This window comes from Numenius arquata, chromosome 3 (assembly GCF_964106895.1).
Source record: "Numenius arquata chromosome 3, bNumArq3.hap1.1, whole genome shotgun sequence".
NCBI classification, from domain to species: domain Eukaryota; kingdom Metazoa; phylum Chordata; class Aves; order Charadriiformes; family Scolopacidae; genus Numenius; species Numenius arquata.
The window spans coordinates 38,253,783-38,276,688 of NC_133578.1; the positions used below are offsets into that span (position 1 = coordinate 38,253,783).

General features: G+C 42.4%; 1 protein-coding gene across 3 annotated transcripts in view; it reads left to right on the forward strand.

Moving 5' to 3' along the window:
- Positions 1 to 22,906, forward strand: part of UNC80 (unc-80 homolog, NALCN channel complex subunit) — a 130,149-nt gene that overhangs the window by 63,453 nt on the left and 43,790 nt on the right. For 2 of the 3 annotated variants that reach the window (XM_074145021.1, XM_074145022.1), the window contains exons 27-39: positions 5,215 to 5,315; positions 8,200 to 8,397; positions 10,480 to 10,587; positions 11,192 to 11,330; positions 14,602 to 14,783; positions 15,161 to 15,292; positions 15,824 to 16,010; positions 17,015 to 17,146; positions 17,681 to 17,824; positions 19,295 to 19,395; positions 20,816 to 20,902; positions 21,671 to 21,854; positions 22,553 to 22,647. In XM_074145021.1, the coding sequence (XP_074001122.1) occupies positions 5,215 to 5,315; positions 8,200 to 8,397; positions 10,480 to 10,587; positions 11,192 to 11,330; positions 14,602 to 14,783; positions 15,161 to 15,292; positions 15,824 to 16,010; positions 17,015 to 17,146; positions 17,681 to 17,824; positions 19,295 to 19,395; positions 20,816 to 20,902; positions 21,671 to 21,854; positions 22,553 to 22,647 (1,790 nt within the window). Of the gene's footprint in view, positions 1 to 3,507; positions 3,712 to 5,214; positions 5,316 to 8,199; positions 8,398 to 10,479; positions 10,588 to 11,191; positions 11,331 to 14,601; positions 14,784 to 15,160; positions 15,293 to 15,823; positions 16,011 to 17,014; positions 17,147 to 17,680; positions 17,825 to 19,294; positions 19,396 to 20,815; positions 20,903 to 21,670; positions 21,855 to 22,552; positions 22,648 to 22,906 lie in introns of all 3 variants that reach the window. The other variant, XM_074145020.1, reaches the window with a different exon arrangement.

Sequence of the window (22,906 nt, forward strand, 5' to 3'; positions counted from 1 at the left end):
GGCTTGTGAAGTGGCGCTTGATTTTATGTTTTCATTTGCATAGACTGTGTTAAAACGCAGGCGGCCATGGAGTCACGTGGCTTTGAATCATTTCAGAGATGCTTCTGGCCTTCAGGGTTCAATGTAACAAATGTGAGAAGCAAAGATGTTAAATTTTATAAAACACTGCTATGACTGAAACCGATTGAGAGCATTGCAAGATTTCTAAAAAGGAGGATGCCTTGTTTGAAACTGTCTCTCAGTGGGATGCTGAGAGAAGCATCACTGTTTGATTCACTTTAAAAATAAAGATCAAAATTGTTCTTGTTTGGTTTTTATTCTGATTACAATTTTTCATTTTGGGAAAACTACAGATAGGAAGGAAGATTGGGAACTTCTTGTGAAAATCTGTACTGGCTTGGAAGTCATGGCATCTCACAGAATTAGTGGTTGATCACTTGATCTCTTGAATTCTTTGCTACCACATGAAAAACACACACCTGTGTGGCTTTTGATGGCAAGCAGATTAATGTTACCAACATACTGTATACTGTACAAGCAAACCTCAAGCTCACTGTGTTTGCTGAGAGCAGCAGATTGTTTCCATTTTTGAGCCATCTCATGCAAAACTCACATACTATCTGATGGTACAAGTGTTGCAATACAATATACAGTCATCGTGCGTATTTGCAATTAGAGGCTAAACTGCCAGACAGTTACCTGTAAATGATTCTCCCTCTAACAAGTTTTCTAGAACTGTTTAAATTCTGTCTCATAATAGCTATATAAGGCTGTAGATGTTTGAATGATAATTTTGATGATTGTTTGAAAAGGGTAAATGTTTGATAATTTTTTTAAAAGAATGGATTCTTGTGGCTGGTTATCCTTTAGGAACTGCAATGTGTATTAATGATTCAGAGGAGCTTTTATTGACTTCAGTTGGCTTTGGATAAATTTTGTGTTGTCTTCAGCTGTGACCCTGCCACAATTACTGGAGAAAATATTAGAAAACTTTCCAAGACTTACATGGTGTAAAACTGACTCCAAAATTGTGTCAGGCGGGACAGTTACTCCTGTGAAGACAGCTAGGTATCCACCTAAGAAAGGTGAGATGGATAAATTCATGCTCAATCTCATTTTTTGTACCCTTGGCATATTGGCAGCCCAGAGAAGTACAAAGCCTTATGGTCTGTCTGATAGTCTAAGATCAGTGGGATAAGAAGTCTCTTAACTATTTAGATGAGTAAAAGCTTGGTTTTGGGGGTTGGGTTTTTTGGAAGATAGTTATGACAATTACTTGAAACCACTTTTCAGCCTCTTGGGCAGCAGTTCCATCCACTGGGATGTTATCTAAGTGGGAGAACACCTACAAGCATGCAGTCCTGCTGGAAAATGCTGGTGGCTGCTTTCTAACTATCCTATTTTTCTTAATGCTGACTTAGGTTTTCCTTCATGTGTTACTGTGCTACAGGCATAATGCATAACTGAGTTATTTTTGCAAAGATAGTATTAACTTCCTGCATCTTTGACTGTGTTAAACTACATTTTCCCTGCAGTTTCATTTGGTTTTTTTTCCCATTCTCCCTTTTCCTTAAGCTGTCATGCAGTATTCCTTTACTAAAGCTGCCTCTTTACTACATTTTAGAGATGGGAAAAATGACTATGGTAGGAAGGCTGAATCCTAATATACTAATATACTCTACAAAAAATGTATTTGCAGTATTTTGGAAGCTAAATAAATGCAAGATAATGTTATATTTTAAAATTACAGTAATTATGTTCTTTTCTCTGGCCACAGCATATTCTTCTGGGAATCCACCTGGGCCAAACATGACAGATGCAGAGGCATCTTTTGTAATCTACACTTTTCTAGATAAGAAAATGTTGTTGTGTGAATGTAACTAAATTTTTCTTGCCTGCAGTGACAGGTTTCTTTATCTCAACCTCTTTGATGAGTACTAATCTGTTTCCTTTCATTTTTTCCGGAGTGTTAAAAACTTTGCTCTCATTGCTCACTCCAGGTATGGCTTAACAGCTATCCAAAAGCTACAAGTTTACTGTATAGAATCTGCTCCAGGTAGGTCTGAAATACAGACACTAAAGCTAGGTAGATGCAGGCTCTCAGAGGATCATATGTATTATTTGGGTGCTAAAATGGGGTTCTGCAGACTGCATGAAATCCAGCTACAGGGGCTTAAATGGTTTGGTGTTTGGGGGAACTGAGCCACTGTATTGAGGATGATCTGAACAGAATTCAAGTAATAGTGATTGCTAAGGAACTCAGCATGGTCACTTGGAGGGAGATTCTCTGGTCACTCAACAGTGATTTGCCCAGCTGATTCATGAAAACTGAGGAGTAGCTCTCAAAACCTACCGAGCTGTCTTCCGCCAGGACATTAGCCTCTGGAAATGGGAGTGGGAATTGGGTTCTGGAGGAATTAGGGGTATTCTCAGGAGTAAAGGTGTGTTTGATTTTTCCTGAAGCCAAAATAGAGTTCTATTTGCTTACCCATGTTATCCAAAAAGCTGTATCCTCCTCATTCTCAACAACATACCAAAAGGTAACCGATCACACATGGCCTTGCCTGATTAGATCTGCAGTAAAATGACTGAGTGTTGCAACATTTGGACTGACATACTGCCATGTACTGCCTTTGAACTAAGAGGAGAATGAAAGTGCAAACGGTTGGTGCTTTGAACATTGAACCATTTCATGTCTGTGCTCATCAAAAATGCAGAGTGTCGATGGATGTTGTTAATGCCTGAAAGCTGCTGATTTGTCTGAAGGAGAGGATCTACGTGCTCCCGTTTCCTCTAAAGCATTCTAATGATGAAGAGTAACATGCAGAGACACGGATTTATGCAAATCTTACTTCAAAGAAGTCTTGCGTGCTAACCTCATGAAGCAAACTACCCTTCTGCAGTCACACGTGCTGTATGAACACATAATTGATCCTACTGCAGAGTTCAGTGAGGTTTACAGAACCCAGGCCCACAGGAAAATAGGTTTGTCCATGGTGCCTTGTTCATGCTTGGGATTCAGCCATCTATCCCTAGCAAGAGGTGATTCTGCACTAATGTAAACCCCAGAGGCTGGCAAAGAAAACTGCAATTTACATCCATTGGGCAGATCCTGTTTCCTGGCAGGAATTGAATCAAATCGGTGTGAATCGTAGGTTTTCCTTGTCCACGTTTTGGGTTTCTGTTAGAGCAGCTGACTCTACTTGCTGGTGATTGAATGAGGGCTAATTCCAAATACAGACAAGGCCTGAGATGATGTACCAGGTCTCCAGAAAATGAGGTGCTGAACACATTTCCGTAAAGCATCTTTACTGCCTGATTGACAGAGCTGCATTGGCGGTGGCTTTGGAGGGAGCCTCTGGCCCCACGTTCCTTGGTAGAAGAAAAGATGCTGCAATACAGACTGGCAGCAAAGGGTCGGGAGGGAGGGGAGGGCCAGGATATTTTTCTTTTTTAAATGGGGAAAAATTAAGGGGAAAAAAGTCCTCTTTTATTCTTTTAATACAGTTCCCAGCAGGAAGATCAGGATAGGAGGCTCCCGCTTGCTCCAGATTAAAGGAACCCGCAGTTTCCGGGTGAAGAAGGGGGGTTCCCTTTCCAGCATTCGCCGGGCCGGCAGCCTAAAGAGCACCAAGTTATCACGGCAGGACTCAGAGTCTGAGAATGAGGAGCTGCAGCTGTCCCACAGCAGGGACACTGTCACTGATATAGGTAACTTAGAAGAGTGGGTGGAAAGGGAGGGGACAATAGGCAGGACCTAAACTCTTGATGTGATTGCAGCAGAGCTAGAAATGACAAGAGACCCCCACCTCAGCAGGCTAGGGAAAACTTAGAGTCCTCTTCAGGCACTGCCTGTCTAGGGCCTGGGAGGAACGTTGTTCAGATCCTGGGTGCAGTGTCGGCTCCAAACATAGGTTGTCAATTCAGAGCTCCGTGTTAGAGCATGAACTCTTGGAATGCTGGTGCCTGCCAGCCAAACGCACGCTGTCTTTAGGGGAGCACATGCACGTGTGTATATGCACATACACACACCCCTAAATCATACGACATAATGGATACGTGAGGTCACATCATATTTTATTGTCCATATTAACAGATAGGATATATATGTACAGACATGCACTTCATATTCTATGTAGCATATGATATCATGAGCATGTCATATGACATGTAATATATATATTCCTATATGTAGAACATAATGCGTACATGCTAAATACTATAATTCTACATATTGGCATATACATATATTTTTACAGTTTACAGATGCCTTCCTTAGCCTTCAAAAGATGGATCCTCATATATTTGTCTTATGGAAACCAAATGTGCATCCTGCCATGAGAAACTCCTGTTACAGTTGAACTAAAGGGGCTCCCTCTGATAGGGGTGTTAATCAAAAACTGCTGTTTGGATACATTTGGAGCTGAAATAACCTCCCAAGCTTAATGGTCATTTTTATGTTGCCCAAACGATGTTTTAACAGGCGAACATGGAAAGTGGGGATTGCCTGTTCTTTAGACTCTGGCAAGTCACAGTTCACTTAAAGAGGAGAAAGAAAGGATTAACCAGAGTTCATCTCCAGCCACCTCTTAACAGCATTAATGTTAGTATTATAGGAGGCCCATAGGTTATGAAATGGCTAGAGGAAATACAGGAATCAGTGAAGTTCCCAGAGAAACATCTCCCTTGTCTAAGTTCTTTAGAACTACTGTGCTAGAATCAGGATTTTTTTCCCCTTTCATCCCCATGACATTAGCAGTTTCCATGGGCAATTAGCAGTGACTTTGCCCATTGGCATTTCCAGTTGGATGCCACTTCTGGTTGGATTTTTGCTGACATTTTAAACCACAGAGCCCAGTCAATGCAGATCACTAAACCAACCATTTGCAGCATCTGAATGGTGCAAAGAATTTGTTTCTGATGTTTTTCGTTTATCTTCTCCCCTTCCATTAAGAAAAAAAAGTGGGGAGGGAGCAGTGTTTGCTACTGACAAGATGGCCTGTGAGCCGAGTCTAAATGGTTCTTGTAATTGTCAAGCCAGCATGATACAAGGATTGGGGAGGGGTGTCCAAAAGCAGTCTTTCCAGTGTGGCATATTCTGTGTACTCTGGTCTGTTCCCACAAGGCTGGCCTGGCTTACAAGTGCTGTCCCTAGTCTTTAAGCACATAGGGAGCAATAAAAACAACCACCTTTTGGGTATTTTTCTTTTGAAGAAGGGAGCCCTTGGAGCGCGAGTGAACCTAGCATTGAGCCCGAGGTGCTGAGCAACACAGGCACGGAGGAGAACTATCATCGGAACATGTCGTGGCTGCATGTAAGTATGAGTTGCCGGCAGTGCTCTCAAGGATGGCATTTTCAGTAAAAGGAAAACCTTTATGCTGGCAATAACCAGATCACAAACAGTGCTTTCTCCATGTAGCATCAAGAATCTCAAGTGTAAGTAAGCCGCAAGCTTTGGAAATTGCCTGTTTGCCATTTCTAAAATGGACTAAAACTAGAAAGTTTTTGTCTTGCTCCCTCTGTTATAGAATGGTTTGGGTTGGAAGGTACCTTAAAGATCATCTAGTTACAGCCCCCCTGCCCTGGGCAGGGACACCTCCCATCAGAACAGGTTGCTCAAAGCCCTATCCAGCCTGGCCTTGAACAGTTCCAGAGATGGGGCATCCACAACTTCCCTGGGCAACCTGTTCCAGTGCCTCACCACCCTGTCCATTTTCATATATTTATTTTGTAAGGGAAAGGGGACTATTTCTCTCTAGGTGTGCAGGGAGAGCCATGTTACCTCAGCTAACAGATCCATTAGCTCAGTATCTTATCTCCAGCATGACTAGTAGTGGGTAGTTCAGGAAGAGTAACAGAATGGGCTACGTTGTGAGCTGGGCTCCCAGCTTCTGGGAAACGGCATTTTAGAAGCTACTTGAGCTGGCAGTTCTGTTGTGACCACTATGTTTGCTAACTACCAAAAGGCTTTTCCTCAGGGAGTTTTTCTAACACCTTTTTGAGCCAATTTATATACTTTTGTCTCTGTTAACTCTATGCAAATGAGCTTGATTATGCACCTTGTGGGGCAAAAAATACTTTTGGAACATTTTCTTTGATTCTATTAGGTGCATTCTGTCACATTGTCTAACACAACAGGGCCTTGTGTAGTTTTGACTCCATCCAACAGACGGGGAGTACATCAGTGCTGCCAATAACAAGGTGATAGTCCCCTCTTTCCCCCAAGTATTTCCCGTAGTCTGCTCTCCACTGCCCTATTCCTACGGGGTATGGGCAAGAACAAGATTGATCTAATACTGCGATGTCAGAAGCAGTTCTTGATTTGAAAAGCCATCTTTTTTGGAAGAGGGTGGCAGGGCAGGGAACTTGAATGTCATGTCTTCCAAGCTAGTACTTCAATCCCTGGACTACCCTGCTTCTCTGTCAGGTTTGAAAATTCCAGTGTACTGAACTGAGTATGTTAGACATGAGAGTGTGTACTAGGCAATTAATTGCTAGAGAATAAAGGCATCTCCCTAGCTAGCAGCTTAAGATAAATCATAGTGCCTTTGTTCAATGTGGAAGGATGCGGCGACTTATAAACACAAGGCATAAACTGAAGGGACCTTGAGATGTTTGCCTCGCTTTACGTGTGATTAGCCTGTATAGGAGAAAGGAAGATTTGAAAAACCACCTGTTCCAGTTAATGCCACGCAAGTACCAATATTGCATGAGAACTTCTCTTTTTGTTTGCTGGAAAGAAGGTGTGGGTGGATGGTCACTAAAACTACAGGCAAAAAAAAAAAAATGCTTTACTTAATGCTCGTGAAAAAAAAAACACTCAAAAGGATTATTGGTTCCATCTACCTTGGTGCATGCACCAGCATTTCCTTTACCTGTCTTTTACATCAGCCTGGAGCATGACGTCCTCACTCTATGTCAGTGTACTCTAACTACAAGTTATAGCAGTGGACCAGAGGCTGGGTAGAGGCTATGCAATGCTGATCAGATTTACACCATTTGCACATTGATACAACAGTAGTGAGTTGAATTATTCCTGATTGACCCCAAAATAACACAAGGCCAGAACAGGCAGACAAAGACAAGAACCCCCCACACACAGCACAGATTTGTTTTAAACTAAGGTCCTGACTTTCTGGAAGCCTAAATAGTTGAGGGTTGAGAGTGATGTGGCTGCCTTGCTTGAGAGTCTGCAGACTGCAGCTGCACAGACAATAAATGGATGGGAAAGGTAGGAGAGACTCTTTCTGGTAGTTCTGGGTGTTTCTGCAGTAGGTTGTGGGATGAAGAGAAGGATTCATAAAAGCCAGTTCTGACCGAAAGTGTGAATGACTTGGGGATGCCTGTGTGTTTTGCTCAGAACGCTACTGAGAGGCTGGGTTCGTGTGTAACGTGAAGACCAAAGAGCTGCTGGACTGAGGTTTGCTTCTCCAGGAAGAAACCCTCCGATTTACACCACAGGGCAGTCACTGAAGTGTAGACTTACTGAAGGCTGTCTTTAATTAACTAGTTTAGGGACTAATAGCAGTGTTGCTGCAGCAGAGCAGGGCTCAGAATAGCTAGAAGCCCAAATATTTACTCTGTTTCTTAGATGGGTTTTACAGCTCCTTGCTGCCATATGGCAACACCACTAGAAATAGCAACTGAGCCAGCTAACATAAAGCTAGGCTGGATGGCCTACCCAGGCACAATGGGGGAGGCATATGCAGAACTGGCACACCTTATTCCTACTGGAGAGCATACTGAGACATTTCCTTTCCCATTCCTTGAAGGAAACTAACCCCTGAACCTGGGAGGTTTGCAGCTTTAATGGTGATTGAGTAGTTGACAATTTCCAGTCTAAGCCCTCATCTCAGAGTGGCGATACAACAGCTTTTCTGCAAACTGAGAGAATACTGTTTTCCTCAGCCTTAATCTTGCCACCAGCCAAACACACACATCTACAGCAACTCTGTCACTTTGTCTGCTCTGTTAATTCTAATGTTTCTCTAGCCATGCCTAGCTAGTTTGTAAATCACTTGCAAGTATGGAGCTCTGCACAGACACACATAACTTTTCCAAAATCTGTGTTCAGCTTCATGCCTCCTCAGCCAGGCTGTGGAAAAGTTAGCTTGACTGTCCCCATTGCTGACTGCCCTATGCAGTTCTCTGTAACTCTCCTTTCAATAGGTAACTATGCTCTTTTGTTTCTTTTCAAGGTTATGATCCTATTATGCAACCAGCAAAGTTTCATATGTACCCACATTGACTACTGTCACCCGCACTGCTACCTCCATCACAGCCGGTCCTGTGCTCGCCTCGTCCGGGCCATCAAACTCCTGTATGGAGACACAGTGGACTCTCTGCGAGAAAACAGCACGTTGAACAGTGTGGCAAGAGGCAAAAAGCAAAAAGAAGTGAGTAGATGAAAAAAGCAGAATGATTTGTGGTTTGTCCGGGCAGGTCATAATTACCTGCAAGGACTGCATAATGTACTCAAACAGTTCTTTCATGACAAAATGAACACAGCCCTTCCTAAACACAGCTGTGCTGTAAAAAAAAACCCTATTAAGTCATTTAGCATTATGGAAGAAATGTATTCTGTATTGATTGGGAAGAATCTTACTTGCTGAGAAGGTAATTTAAAAGCTTATAACCTCATTTTAATTTTAATGTTCTTTTATGGCCTGTACTTATCAGCCCCAGGAGTCCAGTCTCTTTTTTTCATGTTTCTTCTCATCTGTTAATAAGAATCACTCTTGAAATTCTTGTAAAATCTTGCATGATTTCTTTTAGGTCTGAGATCTCAGAACTATTCCAAGAATTGTATACATTAGTCTTTACTCTTACAGTCTCTTTAGCGACACACTTTTAGTGACCAATTCAGCAGGATATTCAAACAAGATCGTGCCTTTTTAGCTAGATAAGTGGTGCCTTTAGCTTCAGTGGAAATACAATTCTGCTTTCAGTGACGTGTCCACCCAGGTACCAACTGAATCATGTCAACAGTTGGTTAATACTTTTGTATTCCTGACAACAGCAGACAGACTAGTTATTCTGAATAATGGTAATGGTGGAGTCATTCAACTACTTTGCACCAACATTGAAAACAAAAGTGTTCATGAAACTCTTATCAGGATTTCAGTTGGATAAAGAGGCTGTAAAGATCCCTGTAAGTGGAAAACGAAGGAGTAGGAGACAAATTCGTAATGTTTTTTCAACAACTAGCTTATTGTTTGTTTCCTGTCAAGTTAGAAAATGGAAGGCTATTTGTATGGAACAAAGAACAGAGCAGATGAAACAACAGATAATGATTCTGCTTTCCTGGGAACTGTAATCCCCATATATTTCCTCTGACACAGAAAAGTACTGTATCACTTAGATATTTAGGAAGAGAGGCAGTCATTTCTGCTACAGAAGGCGGGCTTGAGACGAGCAGCTGGCAGCCTTCATTAAAGGTAGCAAAAGAACACACTGCATTACTGTGTGTTGTTTCATCTCCAAGGTTGAATTGCAAGGCAAAGTGATACATATTTCATCATCCATCAAAACATCAAAGCCTTTAGGCAACAGCGAGGAAAAAAAGAGTTTGGGGGACAATAAGGTTTCCTACAAACACATGCACCATGTTTGTACAGACCTCACTGTAGGACAACAGTTGATAACTTTTTGAATTTTATGCAACAAGAGACTTTTCATCCCAGTTCCTCACGCTCTGGTATTCTTCAAGTGCTGTCATTCTGCATGGGCACCATTTCCACGTTTGTCTGGGTTCCAGAGGAACTTCTCTTTTACTCTCACAGATTGCAGAATGAAAGGCTGGAGGTAGCTGCAATCTGCAGGCTTGGCTGGGGCTTTTGAGCTCTCTGATAAATGAGGACCCCTGTGTTAATCAGCAGGCTACTGGCTTGAGGAGTCAAGTTCTGGGAAAAGTTCCTGGTATTGTGAGTAATGAACATTAAAAAGGCTTCTTATTACTGCCATTGGCAATCTGCTAGGGACAACTCTCAGGCAGGCATGAGCTCAAGTCCTGAAATGTGTTGTCACTTATTCTTTCTGAAGAAGAAGAGAAGATAAATGTAGCTGAGAGGAATCAATGTTGTACACACTAGACACCTCAGCTGGTAATTTTTTAGAGGGAAGCTATAGACTTTTTACCTCTAACCTGCTTAAAGTACTGTTCTCCTGAAATACATGGGTGTGCCACCTGTGAAGATTACACGGCATGTTTACATTCCTCATTTGGTTTACTGGCTTCTGTCTTAAGCTTTTATTGGGAAAAGCATTGTTAAAAAGAGAAGAAAATTGGATGAGATATGTCACCTCACTGATACTAGGCCTGTTGCCAGCACAGGAGAAGGCTTTGTGCTGCAGGTCTGGTACTAGACAGCTTCTAATGTATGGAAATTTCTCTTGTACATGATCTCCTCCCTTCCCACATTTTGGGAAACCTAAATGTGAACTCCACTTTCTTTTTTTTCTTTTTCCTTTCCTTTCAGTGCTCAGACAAGTCATGCTTGAGAACTCCTTCTCTAAAAAAGAGAGTGGTCGATATCAACTTGGAAGGGAAGAAAGACTCTGGAATGCTAAAATACATCAGACACCAGGTACTGACTAGGCCATGTGCTAGGTAAGGAGGCTGTAGGAGTTATAGATGTCAGGTTAGACTGCAACAAGGGGGAAAATATATATGGATCTCCAAGCCTGTGCGAAGAACTGTTGTTCCTGAATATCAATCAGTTCAGCCCTGCATGTTTTCCCCAGCTGAGATGTGCTAGATCTAAGCCTCTTAAGGTAACCCCATCTAAGAATCCTTTAAAGGTGTGGCTCCATTAAATCGCAGTCTACATCTCTGGCTTCTCATAGTGACAAATGCAGCAAAACTGGCGATACAAAATACTAAAATAAAAAGGTTTTTAAAAAATCCACAAATGTGTTTAAGTACAACCTGTTAGCTTAAAGCAATAGTTTTCTTTGTTATTTCTTGTTCAGTGCTCCTGAAGAAGCAGCAGGCTCTTCACAGGCCTGTTCTTGGCAGTCTGTATAGGCTGAAAGCAATGTTCTTCTATAGTGCATTATCTGAAATGGTTGGAACTAGAGGTTATCAGTGAGTAATCTGCAGACCAAAACTAAAGTTAAATTATTGAGTGTGTTTTTCACTGCAGATATTTTGCACAGCTCAGCTGTAATACGTGGCTTGGTTTTTTGCAGGTAATGAGCCTCTCCCCTGCACCTTTGTCACTGCTAATCAAGGCAGCTCCTATCCTCACGGAAGAGATGTATGGGGACATCCAGCCAGCAGCGTGGGAGCTCCTGCTCAGTGTGGATGAGCACATGGCTGGAGCAGCAGGTAAGAGAACAAAGCCATTTAGTATGGCTACCCTGGCTGCACAACTCACAGGAGATGACAGGGCCTTGCAGGACAGCTTTGTAGCGGAGGAATCTCCACCAAGTGTTTCTTGGGAGCTGTTTGTTTTTCATAGACCTTAATGTGTTTTTGTGCTCAGTACAAAATAGGTGGTCAGACCCTGGTTGTGGTGGATGATTAGAGACCATCAAAATTAGTATTTGGGTTTAGCTGGGTTTCGAGGCAGAGGAAACACAGTGATTTAATCTGCAGAGAGTTTACTGTAGTATTTTGTATGTTGCCTCATGGAAATTGTTAGTGTCAGTTGAGGGCTACTACAAAAACTGAGAAACGGGATGAGAATGGAACTGTCGTAGCTTCTCTGTTGTGCTGAAAGGAAAATTCTCATGTTGCATGGAGACAGCAGCATTACTCAGTGGTATGAGTCTTATGGTATGGTATTTATCAAGATTTTCCATTTCCACTTGGTATTAAATTGTGCAGGGGATATTTGCTGATGACACATAGTTGAGAGGCATCTTTAAGACAGAAGAAGGTTAGAACATCATATACCTGTGAGAGTACTACATTGAAAATGGAATTCCAGACATGGGATGAAATTTATCACTATAAAGCATAAGATTATTTCCTTGCAAACTAATAAGAAGAATTGTTCTGTTATGAGCTTGGATCTTCTTCCATGGAACTGATACAGGTTTGGAGGAATTCAGAGTATATCAGTTGGCCAGAAGATGACTGACTTACTGAGCAGAATTCCTCTGTGGTAACAATAAATACAGTTAGGATGTGTCAGAAGGGATATTTCATTAATTCATTCATTCAAACTATTAATGCTGTTGTAAAGCGCATCCATGCACAATTCTGATCACTGAAGAAGGAAACATTTACCTGGGAGAGGTACAAAGACTTTTAGGACAAGAGGAAGAATGAAGAGGATATTTACTTAATGGATTCAGGTGAAGACTGAGAGGTGATACTGTTGCTCTCCATAAATACAGCAGACCGGGCAAGGAGAAAGAATTATTTAAGCCACAGTAGCATAAAGTTGAGCATGAACTCTTTATGACTTCTTTCACCTTGAGAACAGAAGATTTCTAACCACCAGAAAAGAGAGCAAACGCACTCAGTTTTAAGACTTTGTGAAAGGGATTAGATGTGACTCAAGAGGACCCTTCTAGTTTTATTGTCCTGTCCAGATGCTTATAGCCAGTATGTGCTAATGCCAGATGTTCAGAAATCATCGGAAAACGTGAACATCCCTCACACGCAACACAGAGATTGCTTAAACAAACCATAAATTAAAGCAATCAAATTTGTTCGGAAGCCAGTCTCCCACAGCTTTCAAATTCTACCTTTCTCCTCCCTCAGCACCTAAGGAAATGGCTTAAAGATTGCCATCTTCCCCAGATTTGTGCACCTAATGGAGCCATCACAGGTATTCTTACACTGGAGATTAAATTACAGGCATTTTATCAAAAGCTGCAAACAGTGCAAGAGTTTTGAAGTACTCCTCAGGCATCTCCCCCCTTTTCTCCACACAGTCTAGCTTATGGGTCCTTCATTTACCACAGCTGGCGATGAATTCTGCCCTGAAGTCCATCGTTTGACTCCACATCTCATGTTCTTCTTCAGTCCGGCTTCACTCACTTTGCATCTGCTCCACCAGTGCACAGTCACTTCTTCAGCCCACAGGTCTTCTCTGCGCTCTCTCCTTCACCTTTGCCTCTCCCAGGCTACATGTGCAGACGGGAAGAGAAAGGAGCAAAATAAAAAAGAGAAAAAAGCTGCCTGAAACTGCACTCAAGTGTACCTCAAGTCCCTTTCTGAGGGAATAATTTTGGATACTCTTATGAAAAATTTACCATGGGTCACAGGGAAGGGAACGAAGCTTTGCCACTCTTCCTGAGGAGGAGCAGCCTCTGAGATACATCTTTCTCCTTCTCCCCTTCCTGAGGGGAGGATTAAAATTCATTTTAGGGTTTGTAGTACCTTTTTTTGGTGGCAAGAGTGATTCCAGCCCCAGTATAAATTACATTCATGAACTCCTGTGGTAGTGCACAACAGCACCATCTACTGATCCCTATCAAGACTGTATTTCTTTTTTTGGTTACTTTGGTATGAGCTCACACTTTTAAATCAGTCCTACTAGGACTTGACATAGTTACATTGAAAAGACCCAAAAGTAGAAAGTTCTCTGAGCTGGTGAAACAGGAGAGTTCCTACAGATCTGGAGTGGGAACGGGAGCCTTCGCAGTGCAATTCGCGGGACCTAAGCAGTCAAAGAGCAGTCTTGTTTTAATGCCCATGTTCAGACTGCCTCCCATCAGAATAGCTCTCACGCCTGGCACCTTCTGAATAAGTATTGAGGCCAACATGAGGGCAAACGTCCTCTTTCTACTCTGGAGGAACAGCCACCAAATCTAGAGAAATTGTCTCCAATGATCTGTGGTGATCTACTGGTCAAAGAAAGAAGCCATGGACTCTCTGACACCCACCAAACTCCCACAGCAACACTGTTCCCCCTCCTTTCGTTTCCTGCTCAGTGCCTCTCAGATACCCATCTAAATTAATTGGCCTCTGTTGGTCTGGAGCTGGACTATGTCTGTTTATATTCAAATACATTCCAATGAAACAACTATGGGCCAGCTCAACTTCTGTTGTGCTGTTTTCCATTGTGATCTTGTCCTATGTCTCTCAATTCACAGCAGCTCTGTTTTCTCTTGGAAGCAGACTGTGATCATTGCGTGGTGCTCATTTAACTAAGAACCTTTCTTTTTGGTTTTATCTATGAAAATAGACAGGTAAGACCTCTACTGGGGCACTGCCTCCTGCTCTGAGGGGAAGGCTGAGCTTCTGTTAAACCTGCCTTTATTAATCACCACAGAAATCACTTGGAAGTGGAATCTTTGAAAGCCGAACTGACTTAGTCCTGTTATGTCAAGAGATGCTTCTTATTTTAAACCAGTCACGACTGAGATTTTAGTGAAAAGAGCAAAGCTGTGTTTTATTTTAAAAGCAGGTTTTCCAGAACCTTTTAGAAGCATCACACAAAACGCTGTGTGGCTCCAAAAGGTGGAATCACATGTGGTTGGTTTCATGAAGCAGTACAATTTTCACTAGGTTTGGTAGACTGCTGATTTCTGGAGCCAAGATTTAGGTTTCTTTCGGTGGGGGTTTGTACAGCCGCAATTTTTCTCTGCCAAATAAACACATTATTAAGGAAACCAGATGATCAGATGTTCTCTCCCTGCAGCTGCCATGTTCCTGTTGTGTGCTGTGAAAGTGCCAGAGGCTGTTTCTGACATGCTGATGTCCGAATTTCATCACCCTGAGACAGTGCAAAGACTGAATGCCATTCTCAAATTTCACACGCTCTGGAGGTTTAGGTATCAAGTCTGGCCAAGGATGGAAGAGGGAGCACAGCAGATCTTTAAGGTAGATGGGATACGTGAAACACAAAGTTGCTGATTACAGCTTGCCTTGTGGGGTAGATGTGTGATGATACGCTGCCATGAAATTGCCTGAAAATCTGTTTAGAGAAAAAAATGGTCGTGTAAGTCACACCAGTGGGGGAGGTGATGTGTAGAACTCCTGTATAAAATGGGGAGGGTGTAACAGGGACACAGGTGAGGAAAAACATGAGAGAAAGAAAGAAATGTGTCACACATGGTGTTACAGTGTAGTCAGATACGGAGTTGGGAAGAATTTGCAGAGGTAATTAATGTCTTGGGTGTTTGTGCTCATGTTTAATTAGCAGTACTGACATTAATAGTAGTGTGCTGTAACAAAATGTCTTTCACATTTTTGTTTAGATCCCTCCTCCAAGTATAAACTTCACTCTGCCTTCTCCTGTCCTGGGGATGCCATCTGTGCCAATGTTTGACCCCCCCTGGGTCCCTCAATGCAGCGGGAGTGTGCAAGATCCTATAAATGAAGATCAGTCGGTAAGCAGAGACATCGTGAGAATAAGCATTGTTTTTATTTTTACAGCAGCATGGAGGAAGCTAAAGCCAAGAGATGTGGGCTAAACGCTGAGTTTTCTTGTATTCCTTAGCTGGGAGAAATCTAATACGCTGCTCATGTAGGGCACACCAAATTTTTCACATGAGCATAAGGTTTTTCTGTTTGTTCACTGAGGTACCGCACTGCCTATCATATCCCTGTACGAGACAGTAACTCAGATCTTAGGAGCACACAGCTGCTCTCCCTCCGAGAGATTAGTTCACTTGAACTGTCTGACAGACCATTTTCTGTGCACTGGTTCATGTGGTGTCTCTTGGGAGAAGTCTGCGCCAAGGCTTATCGTAGACATAGCTCCAAGAGGAGTCGCCTCGTGAATCTCTTCTTCAGCTAGCACTCGTCTTGTATTTAGAAACAGTTGCTGAATGTCTCTAATGTCTCTGGCAGAAAACACAGGATATGTGCATCTTAACTAACAGCTTCAGGCTGTGTTTCTTCTCTTTTCTTCCTGGCAGAAGTCATTTTCAGCCAGAGCTGTATCGCGTTCCCATCAGCGAGCAGAGCACATCCTGAAGAACCTGCAGCAGGAGGAAGAGAAGAAGCGCCTGGGCCGGGAAGCCAGTCTCATCACTGCCATCCCCATCACTCAGGAGGCCTGCTACGAGCCAACCTGCACACCAAGCTCAGAGCAGGAAGAAGAAGGTGTGCTCCAGGGCCAGGAACTGCATTCCAGGAACCTGAGAGCACCTGCCACCAACATAGAGCACTGCTTAGGGGTGTGATGTCCAGGAACATTGATTGTTAGTGTTAGAAACATCATAACCACATCCATTTGTTGAAGAGTCCAAGAGATTGAGAAAAAGTATGATTAAAAATTAGTGCAAGAAAAGCACAAAACCTTGGACATACTGAGTGCTCACTGTATTACCTGAACCTTCTTACCCCTCTCCCCACAACTTCACTGGAACTTGCCAGCATTTAACATCTCACATCTCCCAGCATCTTGCAGCTCTTAACACAATGAGAATACGTGACACTAGGAATGAAATTTGTCCTTCTTAACTTTAACCCTTTAATAATTAAAGGGTGGGAGGAATCACCCTTTGGCAGTACGTGTCTTAAGACACATAGCTTAGGATAGGCTGAATTGCGCCCGGAGCTTTCTACCTTTATGGTGATTAGTGGGGGAGCCTAGATGACCAGCTCAACCTTGGTACCAAACTTTCAGATGGCTAAAGTTACATGACATGAGTCATAAAAAGCTTAGTCTTTGGGTAAGGATTTTCACTGGTCCAGGCTAACAGAGCAGATTTCATTAAAGGCATTCCAAAGTATGTGTCATTAGGTGAGCACAGTGATGTTCAGAACTAAACATGCATTGGGAAATCTGTGAGCAGAAATCCCAATTCTTAGAAAAACTAAGCATCAGCAACCATGATGGTTAACAAGATGTAGATGAAAAGAAGTACAGACCTGGCTCAGTTACAACAGGACTCACCAAAGCACTGAACAATGGCTCCGCTAGTTCCCAAAGCGTGAGCAAATTGCCTGTCTGACTGATCTTTATCGATTTTAAATTGTGCTTTTTGAGTGTTACCTGACTTGAATTTTCAGTGTTCTGATTTGGTTGTAAGTGCTGTCCTTCAGAACGTTCCCTAAAATCTGTCAGTTGGATCTGGATTGACGTTTCCTGTTCTCTTTGTCAGTAGAAGAAGTTGCCAACCTGGCCTCCCGCCGTCTCTCTGTGAGTCCTTCCTGCACCTCCAGTACGTCTCATAGGAACTATTCTTTCCGCCGTGGCTCTGTCTGGTCAGTGCGGTCAGCAGTCAGTGCAGAAGGTGGGTTAACTTAATTTTGGAGTATCCTTTCCTAGGATTTCATCCACTGGAAGCCTTCCCTGTTGACCCATAAAGCTGGTGCCGTTTCCTTTTACTGAACATATTTCCAAGCTTGAGCCACTTTATAATAAATTATTGCCCTGCATTATTTTATTCAGTCCTGCTGTCACAATGTCTTCCCTTACTTATGTTTCGTTTACAGAGTAGTGCCATGGAGAGCACTCTGGCTGAAAAATGGTGATGAAATGGGATTTCATCCAAAAGAAAATGGGTTCCCTACGAGAAGAGAAATGTAAATTGAAAAAAAAAAAATATTTACAGTGAAAATTCTTGATCAAGAAGTTGGCTGGAGGCTCAGTTTATTCTTGGAGATAGCAGTAAACGTGCTGTGCTTGCACAGCAATCAGGCAGCCAATCATTTTGTTTTGTTTGTACAGCACCTAACATAAATGTTTATCTAACTTACTTGGATAATACCATGTCTTATTCACTAACCTCTAATTCACTCACCACCTATTCTTCTTACTTCTCCAGATGAAGAACACACTACAGAGCATACTCCAAACCATCATGTGCCACAACCACCTCAAGCTGTGTTTCCAGCATGCATCTGTGCAGCAGTGCTCCCCATTGTCCATTTGATGGAAGATGGAGAAGTCCGGGAGGATGGAGTAGCTGGTACTGACCTAGATTAAACTTCAAGGCATTCCTGCTCAAGGGTGGCAGAACCTGCCAGTACTTTGAACAGTGGCATAGGTTTGTTAGGTGCCATAACTAAAGTGGAAAAGAGATGTAACACAGCCTTGTATTTGCTCACAGTTCATGTTTCCTAGAAGTATTTTGTGCTATGTATCGTTATGAGTATATATGTTTGTTTAAAAGTTAATGAATAATCTGTTAAATCCTCACAAACTATTTGAAAGTAGATTCACAAAAAAAAATGTGACTTTGTAGGATTTCCCCCTTCTTTTCTCCATGACTTGAGTTTGGTTTTGAGGGGTTTTTTTCTCTTTTGGGGCCGTAAAAAGCGCCCAGTTCAATAAAGATATTGAAAAGCTGAAAAGGGGGGAAGAGGGGAGGTACCAGGATGGTAGGAGGCCTAAACAGGTGTTCTGTGAGGAGTAATTGCAGAAGCTGGGCTTGTTTGGCGTAATGAAAAGGAAACAAAGGGTTAAAGGAGCTCTAATGCAGAGGTTACAGCTTGAGAAGTTCAGGTTAGAAATTTGGAAAGAGCTTCATAACCAGGAGCATAACATAGTGCAATTTCTGTGGTTTCTCCATTCGCAGCGGCTATCAGTGCTTGGCTAGTCAAACCCATGGTTGACATAATCTGGTGTTGGTGACAGTCCTTCTCCAAGTGGGGCTTGAACTAGAGACCTCCAGAAGTCTATTTCTTTGATCCCGTGATAAATGGAAAGCCACCTAGACACAGCTTGAACATTTTACTTATGTTCTGTGATCTATTTGTAAAGTAATTATGCATTTTTCTGTATTTGTTTCTCTAAAAGGTTTATAGATGGTGGACTGTTGCTCTTCCTTCCTTTCTCATCCCTCATCATGTCAGCTGATTGCACATTCAACTTTCTGTTACATTTTGTATTCAGTTTTGGGTGGATGTAATCAGCCGCCTAAATAATGTATGTGTCATTTTGGGATCAGGAGCCGAGTACTGAAAACAAAATAATGAATAATTCTCTGTTGTTGTTAATCTTCACAGGATTGCAATTAATTGCACTTCAGGGAGTTGATCATCAACACAATTCCCTGCTGACTATCTAATACTGTTCACCAATACCAGACAAAATCACTCAATGAATCACCATGAAATTCAACTTCTTTGCATGATCAAAAACTTACATGAATTTATGTTTTTTAATTGCCAGATTTGTGCATCTGGAGTTGTGAATCCAATTAGTTATTTCTTTATCATTCCTCTGGCTACAGTGGGAAGGTTCAAGTATTAGACTTGTCATTATTGCTTGAGATGACTGCACTGGTGACCAGGAATCCCAGTATTTCAAAGAGGCGCTGTGTGTTTCAGTACAAAACATGACAATTGTGGTAGAAGGCTGGGAACGTTTGCATCTAAGTGTAATAGTTGAAGACTTTTCCAAGGGGGACGGTTCTTCTTTTCTTTCTCTTTTACAGTAAGCGCTGTTGCTCAGCAGGTCCTGTGGAACTGCTTGATTGAAGACCCCTCTACAGTTCTCCGCCATTTCCTTGAGAAGCTCACAATCAGCAACCGACAGGTAAACTCTTCCTCTCCCCAGTGGGTGTATGTATTGCTTAGAGCAGGGGAGCACAGCTGCAAGCAGAATCACTCTGTGGGCATCACTGGAGAAGAATATTTGCTATTACAATATAGCTCAAAGTCTTTTAGGCCGTATCACCAGTTGGCTTCAATCTTTTTCCACTAACATACATGGGACATAGCTGATTTACCACCACTGAGGATCTGACTTGCTCTAAGCCAAGCTTTGAACAGCTGCTTAGTGAACCACAACCCTTTCTATGTAACGTATGCAATATTGCCTACACTCATGCCAGTCTGTTCAGCTTTCTCTGAAAAATGGGGGTGGCCTTGTCTCTCCCTGGCTTAATAAATTGCTTTCTAGCACCATGGCTAAGCTTTATGGAAGAAAGGCTTACCAGTTCTGACTGCATGAAAGGCAGTGAGACTCTATACCACTTTCTCAACTGCACACTTGGTGTATGATATCAATAACACCACTGTCCTCATCTTCCAAGCCACCACCTAAGAACTGACTATAAAATGAATATTAAATTTTGAGAAAGTCCAGGAAAGGCTGCTTTTCAGTTCCTTGAGTAATCAGGTCTCAGTGTCCTCACTATTCCTGAGACTTCTCTGCAATAGTCCCCAGAGCTCCTATTTCAGTTCAGTGTCACTTCTGTTTGTTAAGTATCTCTGAGAAGGAAGCTATACACTGTCCAGGGCTCTGAGCTATCATAGTCTGCTGTTTTACCATCTCTTCATAGGCCTGCTACAAACATGAGTGCAGAACACAGAGAACAGGTGTATTTCCGTGGAAGCTCTCAGCGGATGTATCATTGGCATGGGTTGTCCTATTGTATATTCATGCACATAACACTAGCCCAGATCTTCTGTGGGTTAAGAGGAGGGCCACAGAGGAAGTATATGATACAGTCTGTCTGTCCTTAGCTGACAGTAAGATTCCTTGCCCTCTACACCCCCTTCCCACCATAAGAAATGTATTAGGCTGCATTTAAAGCAGTCAGCCTCTAGAGAAAGGAAAGTTAGATTCTGCCCGCACCTCCTACCCAGCAGCCACAGCTATTGAGTTGAGCTGAACCAGATTTCACAGACGATCTAGGTAGTCATTTGTTGTGATAAACAACACAGGCATTATCACAGGGAGATGAGTGCAGAATCGGGATGCTACAGTCAGTACAAATTGCAATAGGAGGTATCGGCATCTCTGAGATAAAAAAGACATTGACCTGGGTGCTGTGCCCTGGGCCTTATTTTGGGAAATGTGGGAGCAGTCACAAGCATGTAGGTCTACTTTATGCACCGAGAGACAGAGCTGAACAAGGGAGTATGGAAAAAACCAAAGCCAGAGAGGACAAAAGGGAGAAACTGATTCTCTATTTTGTGATGGAAAGAAAAAACATTTGCTCTTCTTCCAGGATGAGCTGATGTATATGTTAAGGAAGCTTTTGCTGAACATTGGAGACTTCCCTGCCCAGACATCTCATATCCTCTTTAACTACTTGGTGAGTAGCTTGTGGGTCCACTGTGCAGCCCAGCATCTCACCTCTGCCTGCACGTGTCCTAGAAAAGTTACTGTCATGATCTTCACAGAAATAAATGCTCTTAACTTTTCCTATGTAGCTCATACCTGTTTCTGGCTGTGGGTGCAAGCCATCAGGCTTACGCCGGCCTTTCAGTCCTTCTATGGAGAGGAAAAGAAACCTTTAACATTTTCTTAAATCCCTAAGCAGCCTGTCATGGATTTCTGAATCGAATCACAGACAACAAGTTGTAGACCAATAGAAGGATCCCAGTGCCAGAAACGTTTAATTATTTTACTTAATTTTCATTCAGAAAGTGTTTTGCTCTTGGACAGTCCTATTGTAGCAAATCTAGCAGCTTCTTTCAAGATTGTGGAAAATGCATTTGCTGCAGTTAAGAGATTAAAAAACAGACAAGATGTATGCTACTCCAGGAGCCCTCTGTTGTTTGTGAGTTGTCTATGTGGCAGCACATCAGAGCAGAAGGCATAGGAAGTCTCTTACTGCAGTTCTCCCTTTTCCTCATCTACAGTGGCTTTTAAGGCTTAGCTGCAACATTACTTTTAGCCCTCACCCATTATCCTCTCTAGAAAAAGGAAGAATAGTACAGGCAGATTGTTCTGTAGCATATATAAACTTTAAGGACGCAAGTTTAATGAGTTCATCCTTCTGAGCGTTCTGTGTTTACACAATGCTCTGCACAATTAGGAGCGTGTATAACCTGATATTCCTCTTAATTATTACGTGCAGGTAGGACTGATCATGTATTTTGTACGCACTCCGTGTGAATGGGGCATGGATGCCATTTCTGCCACACTTACCTTCCTTTGGGAAGTGGTGGGTTACGTAGAAGGACTATTCTTCAAGGATCTCAAACAGACTATGAAAAAGGAACAATGTGAAGTGAAGCTGCTGGTGACTGCCTCAATGCCAGGTATAAGAAATGAGTCTTTAAATCTCCTTCACTGCCAAGTTCATGACCCCCTATACTAAAAAAGGAGATCCATCAGAACTGGATCAGAAAAAAAAACCTGCTACAAATGGCTGCATATTCTCAGTTATTTTTCCTTGAGTTGAGGATTCAGTCAGTAAATTCCACCTCTAATACCCTGAGATTCAGAAAGCCACTTTAAGAGCTCTAAAAGCAGCAAACAGAAGGTGAATTAGAACAGTCTTTTAGTGCCAGTTGGGCTGTGAAAGGCTGGCAGGATGATCATTGTAAGACTGTACCATTCAGACTTGGTTTGACTTGATGCAACCTCTCATTTAACTCTTGAGAGAGCCCAAGAAGAGCATGCTGTGACCTAGGATGTCACGAGTCAGGCAAGAGAGAACTTGCTCAAAAACAGGTTTGACCTTTTAGGTTTGTTCCTTCCTCAGAGTGACGGTTGCTGCTAAAGTCAGTTCAGTCCTTTAGGAACAGATCGATTTCTCATTAACAGTGGAAGTGAGACTATGCTAACGCTGCATAATGGATTCCAGACAGGACTGGTGTTGTCTGGATGCCCAGGAATTAATTGTGATAGTTAATATCACTTTAATAGTTAATATCACTTTTCCTGCATGGGCAGTCTTTTGAAATTGAGTTAATTAAAGACGTCAGGGAGAATGCAACTGCTTTTTCTCCTTTAGGCACAAAAACCCTTGTTGTGCATGGACAGAATGAGTGTGACATCCCAACGCAGTTACCAGTCCATGAGGACACACAGTTTGAGGCTCTTCTGAAGGTATGAATACGTTTTTGAACCGGACAAACTGCTTAATAGTACATTTACCTGCCATACTTGTATGTCAGCAATACACTCTGCCTGATAGTCCTGTTTCAGTGCTGGGGAGGGAAGTTTTACTGACAGGCACTTCAGTTTCCATGTGATGAGATCATGGTTGCAAGAGACAGGATCCTATATTAAAGGATGTTAGAAATGGCCTGACCTCACAGACAGCCAAATGCAACTACATTTGAAGACACTGCAGCTTGTTGGGTAT